The following is a 21,332-nucleotide window of genomic DNA, read 5'->3' as shown; positions in this document are numbered from 1 at the left end:
CAATTGGAGCACAATGCCAGTCACCGATTGTTTGAGAGCTCTGATAAAGGATTCATCAAGGTATATGAGTATTCAAGGAAGGCAAATGTCCCCAAACATTTGGGCTGAGGAGCATTTTAATGGAATTCTCCCAAAATCTCTATTATATGCACGGCCAATCATATAATAGTGAGAAGTTAAACTGCTTAAGTTGTTTCCTGCCAACACTCTCTAATTTTGCAGTCAGATCTGTACTATCTCAAGTTATTTTTCTGAACAGATGGATTACATTTAAAAAAGCACTGCCTTCCCCCCACCATTTAATTTTTTTAAGAGTGCTTGGTGTGATCCAGAAGAAAGATTTGAAGCTTTTCTTTATGCCATGACAGTCTTTTGCCTTGTTTTCTTCTTAAAAACATTGCAGAGTCATAAAATCAGATGGAATGTGTAGCCTTGTGGATAATAAGAAATATTTGTAGTTATGTTGGGATCCTGTGAGCTAGCTTGCTTCCTTGATTATTTATTCATTTGAAGAGTTCTTATATTACTTCAATCAATCTTACACTTCTTTCAATAACAAATGAAGTATAGCTGAGGCTAGATGACTTTTTTTGTTAGTTATTTGTCAAAAATGCTTGCTACAATTTAGGTACAGATGTTCCTCACTGCTCATTTCCATTGTTGCTTCTAATTTAGCTCTTCCAGTGGCTTCCAATTACAATTGTCCTGCTTCCATTCTTCAAGACCATCTGGAGACCCAACACTGGAATCAGTTTAGACTCTTCAAATATATTGACTGAATGATTCCCAGAGATTCCAGCCAGTATGGCTGAAGGAATGAAGAACTTTGAAGATGGCAATTTCAGTAAATGTAGACAGTGCCAGACTGGCATAAGACTCTAAGCAGTATAATCTATAAGACATAACAGTGTTATATATTTCCAATTTCATTTGAAAGCAACCCTCAGAAATAGATATAAATATTTGTCTTCTTTTATTATAAAAGATGGAATGAACTTTAAATATTTTTTTTAAAAAAACTGCTTACTTGTTTTGTTAAATTTTGGTAGATAAATCAGCATTTATAAATACTGTACATATATTTATTTAGGGAGAATTAGACAAATTGCTAGTTACTATTGTTTCAACTTATTCCACCAAATAGGGTCAAGTATAATTTCTTAGAAAAGTATTAAATTAATAAAATTTGATAGGAGGAGATTTAAAAATAAATACATGCACTTCTCAGGGAGAAGTAATATTCTAAAACAGGGGTGTCAAACTACCGGCTTGTGGCTGGATGCGTCACACGGAAGCCACGCCCACCCCAGTTCCGGCAAAAGGAAAAAAGTCACAATACATCGTGACACCACATGACTTGGCGAGTTTGACACCCCTGTTCTAAAATGTGGAAAAAAGTTCCTGCAATATTCTCACATATTAATATTATTGCAGATTCAAGAGATGACATATAGAAGATTATATATCCCAAGAAAATAAATTTATATATTATTTACAGAACCTTAAACAAATATATTAAAGCTACCCACTGGGATAAAACTATGTTATATATGACTATAGCAAAATGAGGCAGCTTCCCATTGTATATGTTTTCAGTTTAAATTCTTTACTTGGCAAATAATCTACTTATAATTAAAGAAGTTACTTAATAAACTTTAACTCAGTTCAAAACACATGCATCAATATGGTATAAAATTTAAATAAAACCCAATTATTTCTTCAGAACACAAGCTGTTATACTGCAGTCATAGTGGTAGTAAATCTTAGGTCCAGGGATAAATGAAAGTATCTTGAGATATTTATGAAGATTTGAACAGCAGTCTAAAAAGGAAGGAAGTCTGTTTCTACAGGATATTAAGGTTATTACAAAATCAGAGGTATCCAATTATTGGAGACAGTAGAGTATCTACCATTGAAATCTATTATCTACCTACCTATCATTATCCTAAATCAAAATATTTACCGTGATGATGATTGCTTCTGAGTCAATCCTGGATAACATTTTTTAGAAGTGGTTTGCCTTGCCTTTTCCCTTAAGACTGTGGTGTACCAAACTGACTCTCAGACACATTACAATTGTCAGAAAACTTTTAGACATGTAACAGAAACCTAGGCTGCATCCTACATTTCCATGTACATGATGTAGCAAGCTCTATCTCATGAAAGCTTTTCATAAAATTTGTTAGGCTGGAAAGGTGCTTACCAGACTCCCCTTATTTTTGACTACTATCTCTCCTTCTACAGTGCATTCCTTTAGGATTAAGTAGTATTTCTCCCAATGTGAATTAATTTGAGTAGACAAGTACAAGATTGTAAGGTAGAATTCCAATAAAGCTAGGGTAAACAGATTAAATCCACAATTTAAAGATGGTGAAAATAATATTGTATTACTTCCTCAGATGTTTCTTAATCGTGAGCCGATCTTCATATGCTTTAATGAATCTTGAAAGGACATACAGCTTTCTGGAGGACAGTTTATTTATCTAAAAGATTTGTATAGCCGCCCATTTTAAAGCCTAACTCAGAGCCACCCATTTTAGAGCATAAAAGCACAAAGCAGTAAAATAAAATACCCATAAAACAAATAACCCCTCCCGTGCCGTACCCATTGCCCTGTGATGCCCCTAACATGCCATCCACAGGCTCCAATTTCACTTCAGCCTGGCTAGCACTTGGGGGAATAAGTGGCCAGATAAACGAGAAAGGGATGCCTCACAGGGTATGGACCATTATAGAAAAGACAGTTCACATCATGCAATTGTGGTGCATACATATTATAAAATACATTGGCTGGGAATTTTCAGAGTTGAAATTTCTCTCTCTCCACAATCTCCTGCTTGGGGAAGGCAGTTGTAAGATGTAAGAATCCTGATGTTTGCAAAAATTAGCTTTTTAAAATATTTTCCTTATTTAAATCAGTTAATAATTTAAATATGAATAGCTTCTTCCACAAAGTAGCTTACCTGAAAACTGCGAGACTCAAAGACCATAAAACTAATGGTTTTCTTAGTTCAAATTTTGCTCTTTTGTTCATTAGATGCCGACCACCGAATATAAAGGCAGCATATAAAGCAGAAAACAGGAAAGATTTTTTCCTAAAAAAGAAAAAATGAAACAAACCTCAATCACAAAATGCTTTTTGATCAGCCATTAGTGTACAAATCTTTCACCTATATTTGAAGGTATTTGACACAGAAAAGCATTCAGGTTATTGCTACTCATGTATGTGTTTTCTTTCAGGCAATCGAAACATAGACTATTGAATGCAAATTAAGCACTCTGGGTAATAAACTCCAAATGTAATTATGAAGTGCAACCCAATTAAAAGTACTTTGTGGTCTTGTTGTGTTCCTAGTAATAATCCAATAGTCTGACATAATGCTGGTTAAAACCATAATGTAATTCTTTAGTTTGGATTTAGCACATTATATAAACTCAGCCAATTATGGTCTATTTAGTAAATCATGATTAAATAATGGCTCAACATGCCATATGAACTTGCATGTGAGTAACTGTGATTTAAGAAAAATAAAAAAACAAACTAATCTGAACTGGACCAATATTTTGAAAGTATTTTTTTTGTGTTTTAACAATAAGGGATTTTTGGTGAGTATTAATAGAAGGTAATAGACCAGACTATACTTATCTATATCATCTATATCAGTTCCCCAATCTTTCCAGCTTTGTGCATCAGCAAGGGGGGGGGGGAGAGAAGGGATGATTCCACGTGAGCAGCAGACACAGCTATCTGCCACTTGCACAAATGGAGTGTGTGTGCACAAGCTTGCCTGCTGATCATATAAGTGGGAATGTGCTTGCGTGCTCGCCTGCCACTTCTGTGGCCCAGTTCTGAATGGCTCAAGGCCCGGTAGTGGGCCATGGCCTGGGGGCTAGGGATCCCTGACCTATATTTCTATATCTATAGAGGAAAATAGCCTAGAAGCAGTCATTGGGACTTTGAATACTACTCTAGGCATTTCAGTGCTTCCAGATACTACTAATAATATTATAACGGTGACTGCAAATACTGGATTAGTCTGTAACATAACAGCAATACACAACAGAGTTTCACCAGCATAATAAAAACATGTGTCTTGCACGGCCTTAAATTAGAATTGAACCGTTCATTTAGCGACCATTCAAAGTTACAATGACACTGAAAAAAGTGACTTATGACCATTTTCCACATTTATGACCTTTGCAGCATCCCCATGGTCACATGATTTACATTTGGATGCTTGATAACTGGTTCATATTTATGATGGTTGCAGGGTGCTGGGCTCATGTGATCCCCTTCTGCAACCTTCGACAAGCAAAGTCAATGGGGAATCCAGAGTCATTTAACAACTGTGTTACTAACTTAACAATTTCAATGATTCACTTAACAACTGCAGCAAGAAAAGTTGTAAAATGAGGCAAAATGCACTTAACAAATGTTTCACTTAGCAACATAAATTTTGGGGTCAATTGTGGTCGTAACTCGAGGACTACCTGTATAAGCATAAGGCATTGCAGCTTGTGCAACAACTCAGAAATTTCCAGCGACATTCCCAAATAATTTATTTAGTGCAATTGGAAACAGAAAGTTATCTAGCTGTCACTTTACAGAACAGGTAAACAGTTTCATATCATGTCTCCCCAAAAACAAGCCCTATCCTGAAAATAAGCCCTAGCTTGATTTTTACGCATGCTCTAATACAAGCCCTTTTCCCCAAATAAGCCCTAGTTAAGACCCCACTCACTCCATCCCACCATCTGGTCACATGAGGTGGGGCGATGCGTGCACGTAAAAATCAAGCTGGGGCGGGGGGGATGGAGCTGCCCCAGGTATCCCACACTCGCTTACCTGAGGATCACCGCAGCCACGGCTTCCTTGCTCTTATAGTTGCCTCGCCTCGTGGCAGCGGCACTCACAACCCCTTTGCCGACGAAACAGAGGCTGGGGGGGGGTGATGCGTGCATCAACCCCAAGCTCCGTTCTGGACTTCAGAAGCTGCAGAAGTGGGCCAGGGCCACATGGGCTCCTGATGGACAGGGTTGCTGGTGCCGCTGCCACAAGGCAAGACAGTGAGAAAAAAGACATCCCCTGAAAATAAGATCGAATGCCTTTTTTGGAGGTAAATATATATATTTGAGAATAAAACTTGATCACCAGGAAAAGTTAAAATGTTAAAAGTTTTTATATAAAACAAAAGTTTTAAATACAAAACATTAAAAGTTTTAAAAATAGAGACCTAGCTTTCTTGGCTGCTGCCAACTTCATCAGGGCGTACATAGATCAATGGGAGTGAACATTTATATGTAAGTTAACACCTGCGCTTGACTTCTGGACTGCGTAATGGGTCCAGGTCGGCCAATCGTAGCATTCGTTGTAATTACTGCATGATTGAATGACTCATCCAGTTGAAAGTCACCCCGAGGAGGCGATGAGCAAGGAGAGGACCCTTGTTGATTGTGGGAAGTTGGCAGCCCTTCTGTTTGATCTGAGGAAGCCCTCCAAACTGGCAGGGGAAAGATTAGCTACATTTGCGTAGCCAGTAAGAAGCTCCTGACAACAGAAGGAAATCTTTTTATGATTTTAAGACTCTTCCTGAAAAACTGCCCAAAAACTGCCCAAAACTGCCCAAGATTATAAATCTTGATTGATAAACAAATGGCATCAGTGAAATCTAGTGGTGAATTATGGCACTACAACTTATTGTGCCTAAAAGAAATCTGGCTCGAAGCCCAGACTTAGATAAGACTCTGGCTGGCTTTGGAAGCTTTCACTTTTGAAGATTGCAGCTGAGAAAAGGGAAAAGACTTGGGGGCTGCTTATCTGTGTGGCAGAGATGATAAACTATTCTAAAACTGGCCTGTCTGAACTACAAACACAAATGCTGACTTTCAGAACTGTATTGTGGAACTATTTTCCTGCAGAAGAAACATACACTAGTGCCTGATATGATGGAATACTTTAGATTATAAATCTTGATTGATAAACAACTTTTAATGGTTCTTTCTTCTCTCTGGACAGAAAGGAGATATTTCTCCTTGGACAGAAAAATTTGAATTTTACTTATATTTGCTTAGGGGAGGTTTAAGAATGGACTGATAAGTTGGCTGGATAATCTGGAGCTCCAATGACAATTAACTGAAACTTTCTAAATTCTTAAACAGATCTCTATAAAGGCTACTTACAAAAAATAAAATGGAAGTTCCATATTTAATTCTAAATGGTAAAAAACCATCCTTAGTATTTGTCTCCAGAAGCCTCAATTTTTCATACCACCAAGAAAATACTGATGAATCACAGAAAGAAATTCTCTCCATGTTGAAATCAATATAAGAAACAATTGCCTTAGCTCATGATGAGATTAAAAATAATACAAAGGAGATAAAAGAACAATTTTCTAATTTAAATCTACAAACTCAGAAAATAAATACAGAGAAGGAACTAGCAACCCAGAACATAGAAGGAAAACTAGAGAAAGCTGACCTAAACATGGAGGACCTAAAGGAAGAAATTAACGGACAGACTCAGACAAATGAAGAATCAGAAGACATAACAATAATATTGGAAATGGAAAAGACATTTTACCAACCAAGATTTCAGGGCATACTTGAGGATAAGGAAGGAGAGCTGATGGAATGGAAGATAGAGCCGTTAGCAGAACTGTGGGGAATTGGAGAAGGAGGGAGGCTGTTTAATGAATATCAATGGGCTAGTTTTTCCTAAAATACTTTAACCAAATTGTCTTTCTTGTTCCAAACAATATACACAAAAATAGAGGAAGAATTATTTGATGATTCAAAAGCACTTACTTGGAAAGTTAGTTGGCAAAGGAAGAAAACTAGAGTAAGACTGAAGAAAATAGAAGCTTTGACCTATTAGAGGGGATATTATATTATTAATTAGATGTTTGAATATGGCTAAGAATAGATTGCTAGAAGTAGAAATATTATTATAACTAGATAGATAAGATTGGTAATCAGAATATCATATCTTGGCATGAAAAGGAAAATAAGAAAATCATAAGAAGTTTGAATAAGGGAAGCTTTTGGTTACCCAAAAATAACTTGCTTTGAAATTATAAATTATTGGAATATTTTGAACATGGATGGGAAATTAAAACGGAAATAAAGCAAAAATAGGATACTGACTGAATAAATGGATATTGAGTGCAAATGCAATTAAGATATGTTTTGGTTAGAAAATATATTTTAAACTGATATTACTGATACTATTAGAAAACTGTAATAAAGATGCTGATATTCAACTGTATATTTATTAATAACAATAAGAATTGTATTTGCTTAGTGTGGGAAAATGTTTATTACCGGAAGAAGAGAGGATGTACTGAATGGTGTAATATTGGATTTAGTTTAGTTGTCTATTAAGTACTTGATTGTAAAAAATACAATATTAATAAAATATCTATAAAAATAGTTAATTAACTATTGATTGGTTAATTAAACAGCTCTAAATAATTAATACACTTCATTCTGAGTATGTTTATTGCTTTTGAAGGGTTCTGGAACAAAGGGAAATTGTTTAGTCTAACTGTTGCTTTCTTGCTTTTTATAATCAGCTTTTGCACCAGGGAAATCTCATGCAAGCGTGGGAAACATGTACATGGATGAGAAGTACTGAAGGAGGGAAAAAGGGAGTGTACAGGAATGATTGATGTCTTCCTTATGATGTAATGGCTCTGTTGTCTGATTTTCATTGGCTAACAAAATTTATAAAGCAATGCTACTAACTTTCCAAGGTTAGGCACTTCTGGACGTAACTCTGCCAGTGTTCCAGATTGTTTGTCTCCCGGCCACCTTATTTGATCAAATAAAGATCTGTCTAAGAAACCTCCACTTGGGTTATCTGATTAGATTGATATAGTATCTTAAGTAAGGGATTGGGACTTTACATTTCTATCATGTACATTCTGTAAGCTGCCTCAAGTCCAGTGGTTGTAGGGCAGCGGTTCTCAACCTGTGGGTTGCGACCCCATTTGGGATCGAATGACCATTTCACGGGGGTCGCCAAACAACGCAGTCCGCCATTTTTTCCCCTTTTCCTTAGCTGTGCTACTCCCTTTTATTCTATTGGCTTTTGAAAGCCAATAGAATAGACTTTCTTGAATAGAGTCTAATTCTATTGGCTTTCAAAAGCCAATAGGAATTGTCCAGGCTGTCTCTGCCCTGCTGAGCCTGCCAAAAGTCCCATTCTGCAAACGGTGCTGCAAGTTGTCTGCAGCAAAGGCGAGCTGTCTGGAAGTTTCCACCCCTTCCTGCTGAGCAACTACTAAAAATGTAAATAAAAGAGGGCCAGGGGTGGGAGGCCGGTGGGCATAGGGAGGGTTGCTGGTGCACATGGGGCCCGGCGGGTATCTTATCTCCCTTGGGCTGGGCCAGCTGGTGGCCCAGCCGGTGGTCACCCTGCGCCGTTGCTGCCCCTTGCCCGCTACACTTCGGCCGGCGCAGGGGGCGGCACCACGCATATGTGGCGCTCCTGGGCAAGGAAAGTCCTCAACTTACGACCGGTTGGGTAGTCCTCGACTTACGACCGGTTGAGTAGTCTTTGACTTATGACCGGTAAGGGGTCGCAGCATTAAAAAGGTTGAGAACCACTGTTGTAGGGAGTCTTATAACTTTCATAAATATTCATAATGGTACAGCTTGGACCCAAATTCTTTGAAGTAGCTAAGTAGCTCTTTAAATAATTATCTCTATTGTAATGATGAAGTAAATGTATATTAAATACTACAGAATTATGGAGATAATTTGTCTCACAGTGTGTATGTGTGTGGGTGTGTGTGTGTGTGTGTAGAGACAGACAGACAAACAGACAGATTTTAAGCACAGCTGAGCACCATGGGACTTAATTCCATTTAGAGAATGCTTGAATCCTGGATCTTATTCCATTCTTTCATTCCTTATAAGCAAAGTACAGTTAGCCAAACATGACGTCTAAATTATCCCTGACATTAACTCAAATTATCTTAAGTAGGTCAACAACTATATTTATATATGTCAGGTCATTTCACAACTTTTTAATTAGCTCTTTATTTCTGATTTTTAAAGGTCACAAATGCCAAATTATCTGCATATTCTCCTTATCTGTGTAAGGAGTCACTAAAGTGGAGTCTTTCTTCACTGGTTAGATATATATATTGGAACTGAGCCTATAAATGGGCTGTAAAAGACTAAGGCATAAATCTAACATTCCTGACAAGGTACCATTTGCTTTTTATTTTAGGATGAAGTAAAAGCTCCACACTCAGAATGGCGTGGGGAAAGATTTGTCAAGAATTGGCTTAAATGCATTCTTGTCTACTGAAAGCAAAGGGAAAATTCTAGAGTGGGTGGGTGTGTGGCAGCTGACTAGCTTTCAGAGTTTTACTTATAGGAACACTGATTTCTGGCATGGATGGATGGCTTATTTACTGCATTTATCAATATCCTAAATGACTACATATTTCAATGATTAAAAAAGTTGTACAACACTGAAAATGTTAAAATGCCTATCTTAATTCTTGAAATAATTGCTATGAAAATTAAACTAACCTTAACTGTAACCATGTTCTGTACAATGGGCAGAACTATATCAACCAACATTAAGAATTTTCAAGAGTCCTATTCCAGTTCAATCCTTTGGTTTGCTGTCCTTCAAAGGGAGAAAATAAATATTGTTTTGCAATGATTGCAGACAAAAGAAAATCCTTCATGTGGAAAATATGTTTAATTCTAAACCAGAAGTTATTTTTAATGATAGATTTCTTTGTAAACCACAATGAAAAGAAGAGTCACTAACAAAGCAAGAGTAAACATATTGCATTGACTTTTACATACTATTTTCATTCACAGCTTGATAAAAACTCCTATTTTTGTTGCTTTCTTGGCAGGTGTTGAGTGGAACATTAAGCCTTAGAGATTGCCAATTTGAAAACTAGAATAAATGGGTGCTTGTAGTCTACCTCTGCTTCCCAATTTTTGGTTCACACATTTTCTGTCACAGATCTGGCATAAAGTAAGGATACGGAAACACAATAATAATATGCTTTAAAAAGTTGATATTATTAAACAAACTTAATATGAAAGAAATGAAAAGGAACCAAAAATACAATCAGTTTTGATTTTTTTAAAAAAAACATTGTCCTTATTTAGATTTAATTCTTTGTTGCTAGTACCTTTGGATTCTCCAATGTAGCCTCATATTGTGTGCAAAAATTCAAAGGATCAATAGAGGGGAAACAAAGGAAAAACAAGCCAACTCTTTGCTGCATCTGCTAGCTATATGGGGATCTGTATCCTCCATTGAATAGTCTTAGCCTTTCTCAATTTGATTTCAAGAGTTTGGTGTCTTTAGCAATACATAGAGGTAGTTCTCGCTTACTGTGACCATAGTGTCACAGTTAGAATCAAGATTTTTTGCTTATTAGGTTACCAGTTATGCAAGGTAATACTGAAAATCCAGTGGCTTGTTTTGTTATATAGTATTATTTGTCACCAAATCACCACATGCTGAAGATTACTATGTGGAACTATTCCTTGAATTACAACAGAGGAAAAATTATGCAAAGAGTTTTTAAACTTATTCTTAAGGTCGCATGTCCTTAGCCCAGGACCCACTGAACTTAATGGAGATTTCTTATTAACAGATATTTGCAGATTGCACAAATGCTCTTCAGGCACTTTGCAGGTAGATATGAGCCCTACCTGGACATTAAATCAGGACTTCTGTGCATGGTCATTACATTCTTAAACATAATCATACTGAAAATTATAGAATGAAATTTAACAGGAACAAATATATTTCTTCACTCAGGTGTATTTGATTTCTTCAACTTGGATTTAGAAATCAAGTAAGTCCTATGAAAAGAGATTTATAAACCGGAGACTTTAAGCCTTGAGAAGAAAAGACTAAGTAGGAAAGGGTAACATAATACTTTTCAATAGCTGAAAAAAATGCATAAAGCAGAAAATAAAAACTCAGAATACAAGATGTAGAATAATAATTTTAAACTTCTGGAAGGCAGATTTTAGTTGAAAATATTTCCTAACTGTTACGTCCTGAGAGTAATGAAGAGTGAGGAGGCTCATCTTGAACACAGCAGTCTTTTATCAGTAACAGCTTTTTCCAATCTGGCAATCTACGAGGCACGCAGTCTCTCTTAACAACTCAGAGACCCGGACCAAATGGCAACAAATACCAAGTGCTTTCGTGCCTTGCACATGCGCACAAGGCCGGCGTCATTCAGTCTGGTCCCGGGCAGCTTTTGCAATTGCCCAGGACCTTGCAACGTCCCGAGCCTGCTTTTGCAGGCGCAGGACACAACACTAACCAAATGAGCAGTTTGAGGATAGAACAAGTAAGGGGGTTATGGACTGCTCCCCACTGGAGATATTTTAATTTGGATCTCTGCACTGAGCAGAAATGAACTTCATCACCTAAGTGGCCTTTTCCAGCTTTGTGATTCTATTATTTAGGGAATTGCTACCCAATTCCCCATTTATTCAAAAACACTGATTTGTTTCTTGTTTTTTTTTTTAAATTCCATTTCCGTTGTCGCTAACTGTAAAAATTCTTTCTCTTTAAGTATGGACTTATTCAAAGACCATCCCTGCTTCCATGGAGGAAGCTCCATCAATTATGCCCAGGATAGCATTATCAATGCTCCTTGGGTGCATTTGCTCCTGGGATTTCATAAAAAGGTAGAATATCAGACAAACAGAAACTTAAGATTCAATAATGGTTTCAATATTAAAGAGGAAGAAAAGTTGCTAGCCTCTAGGATGGAAATGGGCTACCTAATTATCATTAAACTGTTATTTTTCAAGAAAAGAATGAAAAACAATGTACTCCATATCAGTTTCTACTAAATAGCATTAGATTGGAAAGCCAGTTTGATGTAGTGGTTAAGGTACATGCTAGAAACTGGAAGATTGTGAATTTTAATTCCATCTTAGGACAAAACCAAAAGGGCAAACCATTTCCAAAATCTCACCAAAAAATCTGCAGCAACTTGTCCAGGCAATTGCCAGCAGTTGCCAGCATTAGATTAATCAATCTAGTTTTAAAAAATTGCTTTAAAAAACTTCTTTCATTAAAATTTACATTGGGTTGCATCATAATGATGCAATTTTTTGAGACTCAAAGCAATAGGTCCAGTTTTTAATACCTATTCATAAAATGGCTGCCATAGCTCCATGGCTAATCATATGCTATCCAATTATCAGAAGGTGAACTAAACACCCACAATAATCAGTAAGAATCCAGACCAATGGTGGGATTCAGCCGGTTTGCACCACTTCGGTAGAACCGGTAGCTAATTTTTTGTTGCCCAGGCCCAGAATGGACTTCCAGAAGCAGCATCCACACAGAGAACCGGTTGTTCACATATTTAAATCACACCACTGATCCAGACTACCTTTCCCACGTATGGAAGCCTATTTACAAACCAAATATTAGGCTGCACTCATATACCACTTTTCATTTTCAAAAAATACCTCTTTGAAAATATATTCTACTTTTTAAAAATTATGTATATCACGGTTTGGAAACAAGTGTTTAAAAAGTAGAATAGGGCAAAAAAACTTAGCAGGAAGCATTTGTTGGACACACTGCACCTATCAGCACAATGCTAGAATGTCTATTCTATTACGCCAAATACCCAACTTAAATCTAAAGTTTTCATGATCCTTAACAAGACTTCAATCCTCTTCTTTCCAGAGCAATCTTCAAAAATAGGATTTTAAGACTTGAAGACCTTTCAGACTGTCATGGATTAAAGCATAGAGAAAGGGAAGACAACAATTTGCAAAGAGGAAGTGGCTGCATTCACAAGGCTTCTGTACCTCCCCTACATTCTTTGCCACATTACAGTAATACTGGGTATACTAGTACTTTAAAGTTTCAACCTACATCCAGCTGTACTACAGATAACATGTGTTATCTACAATGTCATCAATTTTTCAAAAGGGCAAGACAATATATTGTACTTATGAATATTACTTACTTCACATTAGAACATTATGTTAGCATATATAGAAAGTTGGATTCTCAACAATTCCATGGTACACACTGTTTTTTTGCTTCTGATTAAACTTGTGTACAGAATTCTAAAATTGTATGAAGTTATTCCTTTGGTATTTTTATTTATGTTTGTTTATTGACATGTTCTTAGCCATCATAGAAGTTGCATTCATGATAGGAAAACTAGAAATAGATAACGTAAGAAATAAGAATTTCAAGGTTAATTTTAGTTTCAACCTGAACTTGAGGCATACCCTTTCACTCTAACTATTCCCATTTCTACTGAATTGTTTCTAGAAGGCAATTTCTTGCTTTCTTGCTTATTCTTACACACTAGACCAGTGGTTCTCAACCTTTTTAATGCTGCGACCCCCAACCGGTCGTAAGTCGAGGACTACCCAATCGGTCGTAAGTCGAGGACTTTCCCTGCCCAGGAGTGCCACGCATGCGTGGTGCCACCCCCTGCGCCGGCCAAGGCATAGCTGGCAAGCGGCAGAGACAGAGCAGGTCAACCACCGTCTGGGCCACCAGCTGGCCCAGCCCAAGGGAGGTAAGGCACCTGCTGGAAAATGGGGAAAAAAATGGCGGACAGCCTTGCTTGGCGACCCCCGTGAAATGGTCGATCGACCCCAAATGGGGTCGCGACCCATAGGTTGAGAACCGCTGCACTAGACCAAATATGTCAAACTCACAACATCACATGACGTTGCGCAACTGTTTTGGGACTGTTTTGCCATTGCCGGCAATGGGGTGACGCGTCCGACCCGTGGGCCGGCAGTTTGACACCCCTGCACTAGACAGTACATTATTTTCTGGCTGTGGTTAACATAAATACAGCTGTCATTTAATTATTTGCTAGCAAACAAAGCATAGTTGTGGGTGAGAAAAACAGAACAGAGTGATTTATAAATTGGGCAATTGTTGACCAGAGGTAATTCATAGTTTATCTTCCTGGGCTCCAAGATCACCTCAGATGGGGACTGCAGCCAAGAAATTAAAAGATGCTTGCTCTTGGGGAGCAAGAGCTATGGCAAATCTAGCAAGAGCAAGAGCTATGGCAAATCTAGACAGCATACTTAAAAGCAGAGACAACACTCTGCCAATAAAAGTATGTATAGTCAAGGCCATGGTTTTCCCAGTTGCAATGTATGGCTGTGAAAGTTGGACCATAAGAAAGGCTGAGCACCAAAGAATTGAGGCCTCTGAACTATGGTGCTGGAGAAGACTCCTGCGAGTCCCCTGGATTGCAAGGTGATCAGATCAGCTGGTCCTAGAGGAGATCAACCCTGACTGTTCTTTAGAAAGCCAGATCCTGAAGTTGAAACTCAAGTACTTTGGCCACCTAATGAGAAGGAAGGACTCAATGGAGAAGAGCCTAATGCTAGGAAAGATTGAGGGCAATAGAAGAAGGGGACGACAGAGAATGAGGTGGCTAGATGGAGTCACTGAAGCAATAGGCATGAGCTTAAATGGACTCCAGAAGATGGTAGAAGACAGGAAGGCCTGGAGGAACATTGTCCATGGGGTCGCAATGGGTCGGACACAACTTCGCAACTAACAATAATTCTAATTCCTTTACTATGTTGGTGACTTCTGAATTAGTGGTTACATTTAATTAATTTCTCTATAAATCCTGTGCAAACTGTAAAATTTTAACACAGTATTAAGTTAAAGTTTTGGTTGTTAAAGTTGGCAAGGTCTACTAAATTATATGAAAGCTGAAACCAAAGATTTTAGTAGATTACTAGGCATACTATGTATATAGAATAAAAAAAATAAAGCAAAGAGGGATAGAAGATTTTTAAATTTAAGAATAAGATAATTTTTGGAAATGACTAAAACAGATACCTTCTTAATTTAACAAACTATAAGAAAGAGAAGGCGGTACAGTAAATCAGGCTTGAGGTTTCTGTTATTATAGCAAATTTCAATAAAAGTAGCTTTAGCCTTCTTATGGAGTTAATTTCCTGGTTTCTGTATCTTGCGGGGTTGACACTACACTAGAATAGAAATTCAAGCATAGTTCTTAAGTTCAATTATCATCAAACCTAAAAATAATTATTGTTAAGTTAATAATATATGCATCTTATGCTGAGAAAGGCTGGGGGGGGGGGAACCAAAGTCATCTTTTAAATTTTTAAACCAAAGTCATCTTTTAAATTTCATATGATTAAATAAAACCCCAGAGGAAGAACCCAAACGGGGTGGGAAAACCATGACCTGGATGACTGAGAATCTCCCAGAGGGAGAAATTTTGAATTAATAAAAGACAAATCATATATGATGAAAAAAATTAAATAAAATTACTCTGGATGAGTAAGACATGTATTCATCATTTCTATAGTGGTATTATTGTTTAAGACTGTTATAACTAGGAAGACATAGGTAATATGAGACAGTATAAGAACTTTAAAAACATTTTTAACATGTGCCTGAACTATGATTAGTGAGAAGAGTACTCCAGAATAGGCCTCCTCAAAAAAATGTTATCCTTCCTTTCCATGCCAAGATAATCAATAGACCCTTGACAGTCTGTACAATACACCTAGATGAAAGAATGTTGTTCTATGATATATTCTGGCTCCACATTATTTAGAATATATTAATACCAAAACATTAAATCTGCTACATGTGCATTCATCTGTATTCTGAATTTGAATATGTTCTTGCTTTACAGGTTCTTCTATCTAAATTTTGAAAAAGAACAATGAGTTCAAAGAACACCACACTGTGTTACCATCCATCATAGTGAAAGGTAGTTTATTAACCATGTCACAACTGATCCTGCTTATGACTAAATGCAGATATGTTTATTTACATATGTACAATAACCCCCGACGTACCAACTCATGCAATATATATGGAAAAATGAATAAAATGGGATTTTCAAGTGGGATGGTGGGCAAGAGCAATATCAGAAAGGGTCCCCTTCTACTGACAGAGTATTCCTGTTGTCAGAAGGGAATAAGCAACTTTCACCAATGTATTTAGTATAGGCTAGCTCCTTTCCCATAATAACAATCTAAAGTGCCAAGAGAAAACCAGAAGGATCTTTTGAACCACATAGGCCACTGAGCCCAATCTTGCTTAGTCCAAGAAGAATGAAAGAAAGGAGAGATCCACAAATGATTGTCCAGTTTTTGCTTAAACATGTTCAATTGTTGTGGAAAAACCACAATACTTACATCAGAAGACAAGACCAGGGTTGGAGAAAACAGGCTTTATTTGTGCACAATGGTTCAGAGCATTCGCATGACAAATTCTGAACCCTGAGTTACTCCCAGGGTGTCATTTTTATACAGCTTGCCGCCCACGCTTAACCTAATGGATGACTTCTTATCTACCTTTAACACACAAAAACAGAGAAGTTTATATCTTGAGACAACACGCATAGGAAAAAGGGAAGTTTATACAATGTGCAGAAAACCACACTCCCCTACACGTGTAATATCTTACACCATTTGTGACTTTCGGTTGGCACTTCTTGTAAAAATGTTTCTTCATAGAATTGCACACAGGTCATCACACTGAGCCAGTTTATAGTATTAGTTAATGCTTTCAAAACATCACCTCTGTTAATTAAAATATAATTCAAAAGTACTTTATCATTTCTCTTAATGGCAATTTTCCATCTACCTCATTTCCCCCCTTTGAAACTTCACTTAAATCAAGTTCAATCTCTCCTCTGGATAATGGGTCCTACTGTCACTTTTACAATTAAGAAGCTTTTCAAACCTTCACTGGAATCTGCCATCCTGCATTCTTAGGCTATGTTACTGTATTGTTGCAGCAAAAATAGGAGACAGAAGCACAGGGTATGTTTGTCAACTTGACCAAAAGGATGAATAATAACAGTAACACATCTGACATTACTGTAGAAAATAAAATGTTGGTTCATTGATATCACAGTACCAGGTGATGCACAAATTGAAGAGAAACAGCTAGAAAAAATAACAAAATATCATGATTTGCAAATTGAAGTTGAGCAATTGTGGAGGAAGAAATCAAGGGTTGTATCGATATTAATAGGAGCCCTTGAACAATACCCAAAGGGCTGCCTAGACACAGGGAAATTTTGAACTCATTAGATCTGATTATCCTGACTTTGCAAAAAACCACCCTATTTGGAACTGCCTATACTTAGATGCTACTTTAACAGCTCTTAGGGTCCTTGATTAGGACTTGAACTGTTAAGTTTTTCACAGTCCCAGACTGTGAATCGAACTGAAGATTAATAATAACAAAAACAATAATACTTCAACAACATACAAAACACAAAATACATAAAGTGAGTCCTACTCCAACAAAATACATAAAGAGAGTCCAGAAAAATCTTGAGATCAAAGCTGCGTGGAGGAAATAAAAGTAGTTGACATCAGGGCAATGCCTATAATATGTTACTCGGCTGGAATAATTGACTGGGCTCAGCTAGAATTTGATAACTTGGATCGAAAGACAAGAAGGCTAATGACTATGCACCATGCTCTGCACCCAAAAAGTGGTATTGATCGATTGTACTTGCCAAGATCTCAGGGTGGCAGAGGACTCTTACAGGTGAAACAAACTGTAGAAGAAAAAAGACATGGACTACATAAAAAAAGCAAAAGAGCCTCTGCTAATGGAGGTGAACAAGGGAAACCTCTTGAAAACAACAAGATTGAAAGCAGAATATCGAAAAGAAACAATTGATCATCGAGTTTCTAACTGGAAAAGAAGCCTATGCACAGCCAACACCTGAAAGACATTGAAGGAAATGCAGATACAAAGCTAGTGTCATAATTCCGAAAAGAAGCAGCTTTCCAAAGAACTTTGAGGCTTATTTACCTTAAAGAATCCTTTTATTTCTGCATAGCTTCGGCACATATAAAGTTAAGCCAAAAACTGAATCCTCCCTCCCCCAATCACCCGTGACAAAGCATAACTCACTCCTTTGTTCTACAGTCATCAATCACATTCTCCAATTAATGTGAAGTGTGAAGTGCCCCTCCCGTTACAGCTGACCTTGGCAATACTGTGCTCAGATATTGTTATGGTTAGCTAGCATATTTTCCCATCCACTAGGCTAGTATTATCTGCTTTAGCTCTAGAAATGCTATACAGGCTAAATAAAACAGGTTTGCTTCTTCATATATGGCAAGCAAGAACATCCGATGTTAGCAGTCTTGACAGCTAGCATGGAGCTGGTTGAGATCAGGGGTGCTGAAGAAATAATCTGAAGTTTTCATTTTGGCTGTTTAAGAGTAAGCCTTACAGACTAATGCTTCCATGAAAGCAAAAATTCAACATGTCAGTAACAATAGCAAATGCTGCTTATGCAATGAGAAACATGAAACAGTGGATTCCCTTATCAGTGACTGTGGCAAAATTTTACAGACTGATTATCTACAATGTCATGATCTAGTTGCCAAAATCATACATTGGAAGCTTTGCCAGAGGTTTGGGTTCAAATGCAATAAAAATCACACCAAGTTGATAAAGTTTTTGGAAATGACCAGGTCAAGATCCTGTGAGACTTTCAGATCCAAACAGACAGCTATCTAGCCTACAACACACCTGATATCACTGTTGTGGGAAAGAAAAACATTCTGGTTCATTGATAGCAGGTGGTGCACAAATTGAAGAGAAACAGCTAGGAAAAAATAACAAAATATTGTGATTTGCAAATTGAAGTTGAACAATTGTAGAGGAAGAAATCAAGGGTTGCACCGATAGTAATAGGAGCCCTTGAAGCAATACCCAAAGGGCTGCCTGGACACAGGGAAATTTTGAACTTATTAGACTTGAATATCCTGACTTTGAAAAAACAAATCATCCTACTCGGAACTGCCTATACACTCAAATATTACCTTTAATAGCTCTTAGATCCTTGGTTAGCACTTGAACTGTTAAGTTTTTCCCAGTCCCGAACTGTGAATTGAACTGAAAATTAAAATGTAAACAACAACAATAATACAATACACTGCTGGAATTATTAAATGGATGCAAGCTGAACTAGCAATTTGGATTGACAAACAAGAAAACTGATTATTATTTACTATGCATTACACCCCCATACTAATAGTTGCCTCACAGAAATGGAGGCAGAGGTTTACTTCAGGTCAAATAAACTGCTGAAGAAGAAAAACATACATTGGGTGATTATATAAAAGACAGCCAAGCACAAGCAATGATGCATGTTAAAAATGGGAACTTACTAAATATATAGAAACAAAAAGTGAGTATCAAAATAAAGTCATAAAAACAGAAACAGAATGCTAGCAAGGAAAAGCACTGCATGGTCAATTTCTAAAAGGATCAAGGGTAAAGTGGATAAAGATAAACCTACCAATGGCTTACATTGTGAACATTAAAAAGAAAAGAAACCCCAAAGACTTGCTTTTGGCTGTGCAAGTGAGCACTATTGAACTAATAGTTAAGATAGGCAAGAAAATGGTAAGTGAGCACCTGTCCAGCCTAGACAAGTTCAAATCACCAGGACCAGATGGATTACACCCCAAGGTTCTCAAGGAACTGGCAGCTGTGATCTCAGAACCACTGAACTATATTTTTCAAAGATCCTGGAGCACTGGGGAACTACCGGAGGACTGGAAAAGAGCTGATGTAGTTTCCATTTTCAAAAAAGGGGGAAAAAAAGGACCCAGAAAATTACAGACCTATCACTCTGACCTCAATACCTGGGAAGATTCTGGAAAAGATAATCAAACAATGAATCAGTGAACACCTAGAGGCAAACAAAGTCATTACTAAAAGCCAACATGGTTTGTCAAAAACAAATCATGCCAGACAAATCTTATTGCATTCTTTGACCAAGTGACAAAATTAGTGGCTCAGGGGAATGCTGTGGGTATAATTTACTTGGACTTCAGTAAGGCATTTGATAAAGTAGATCACAATCTATTACTTGATAAGATAGAAAAATGTGGGTTAGACAGCATCACCACCAGATGGATTCGTAGCTGGCTGATTGGCCATACTCAGCGAGTGGTCCTCAATGGAACTGCATTTACATGGAAGAAAGTGTGTAGTGGGGTGCCCCAGGGCTCTGTACTGGGCCCAGTGCTCTTCAACATCTTCATCAACGATTTGGACAAGGGATAGATGGGGAACTCATCAAATAAGCAAATGACACCAAGCCAACACTCCAGAAGACTTAAGATACAAGAGGATCTGGACAGACTTGAACACTGGGCGCTATCTAACAAAATGAAATTCAATGGTGAAAAAAGTAAGGTTCTACATTTAGGTAAGAAAAACCAAATGTACAGGTATAGTATAGGGCAGTGGTGGTGAACCTATGGCGTGGGTGCCAGAGGCAGCACGTGGAGCCCTCTCTGTGGGCACACGTGGCATTGCCCCAGCCTTGCCTCCCCCCTCCTCTCCAGCAGCCCCCCTGAAGAAGAGTTGCCCTCGAGCATGGCCCACATGGAGCAGTGCAGCCAAGGACATGGCAGCCAGGCAGCGTAGACAAGACTCTGCCCTCACACCCCATCATGAAGTTGATGCTGAAGGACACGGGCAGAGGGTGTGGCCATACTGATGCTGGGCTGCCTGGGTGATCTGCGGCGGGCCCTGAAGGCGGTGAATGGTCCCGTGGGCAGGTGGGGCGGGGGATAGGGGGACAGAGCAGGGAGGTGGAGTGGGGGCGGGGCCAGTTTTTGGGCACTCGGTCTCTAAAAGGTTTGCCATCACTGGTATAGGGGGTACCTTGCTCAATAGTAGTAACTGTGAGAGGGATCTCAGAGTCCTAGTGGACAATCACTTAAATATGAGCCAGCAGTGTGCTGCAGCTACCAAAAAAGCCAACATAGTGCTGGGCTGCATTAACAGAGGGATAGAATCAAGATCATGTGAAGTATTAATACCACTTTACAATGCCTTGGTAAGGCCACACTTGGAATACTGCATCCAGTTTTGGTCACCACGATGTGAAAAACATGCTGAGACTCTAGAAAGAGTACAGAGAGACAAGAAGAGCAGATTAAAGGACTTAAGATCAAGAAAGAAACATACAAACTTCAAGCTTATGCAGACGATTTAGCATTTATATTAGAAGACCCAGAACAATCAGGCCAGAAATTACTTGAAATATTGGAAGAGTATGGGGATCTGGCAGGTTTGAAAATAAATAGAAACAAAACAAAGATTATCACAAAAAATATGACTAACATACAAAAAGGAAACCTCAAGGCAAAATTAGGTATACAAGTAGTTTCCAAATTAAAATATTTAGGGGTAGTTATTTCAGCTCGCTGCTCAACAATTAAAGAAGACAATTATGGCAAATTGGTCAAGAATATAAAAGTAGATTTAGACTGCTGGA

At 37.9% G+C, this 21,332-nt stretch overlaps 1 protein-coding gene across 3 annotated transcripts in view; it reads right to left on the bottom strand.

Moving 5' to 3' along the window:
- Positions 1-21,332, bottom strand: part of ELOVL6 (ELOVL fatty acid elongase 6) — a 92,169-nt gene that overhangs the window by 18,535 nt on the left and 52,302 nt on the right. For 2 of the 3 annotated variants that reach the window (XM_039338346.1, XM_039338344.1), the window contains exon 2: positions 2,964-3,095. In XM_039338346.1, coding sequence (XP_039194280.1) covers positions 2,964-3,034 — 71 coding nt within the window. In that variant the 5' untranslated portion in view covers positions 3,035-3,095. Of the gene's footprint in view, positions 1-2,963; positions 3,096-9,543; positions 9,644-21,332 lie in introns of all 3 variants that reach the window. The other variant, XM_039338345.1, reaches the window with a different exon arrangement.

The sequence above is a fragment of the Crotalus tigris genome, unplaced genomic scaffold, assembly GCF_016545835.1.
Source record: "Crotalus tigris isolate CLP2741 ecotype Arizona unplaced genomic scaffold, ASM1654583v1 scf7180000017695.2238764, whole genome shotgun sequence".
Taxonomy (NCBI): domain Eukaryota; kingdom Metazoa; phylum Chordata; class Lepidosauria; order Squamata; family Viperidae; genus Crotalus; species Crotalus tigris.
The sequence above is the reverse complement of the archived record's forward strand: the minus strand, read 5'-3'. Positions and strand labels throughout refer to the sequence as shown.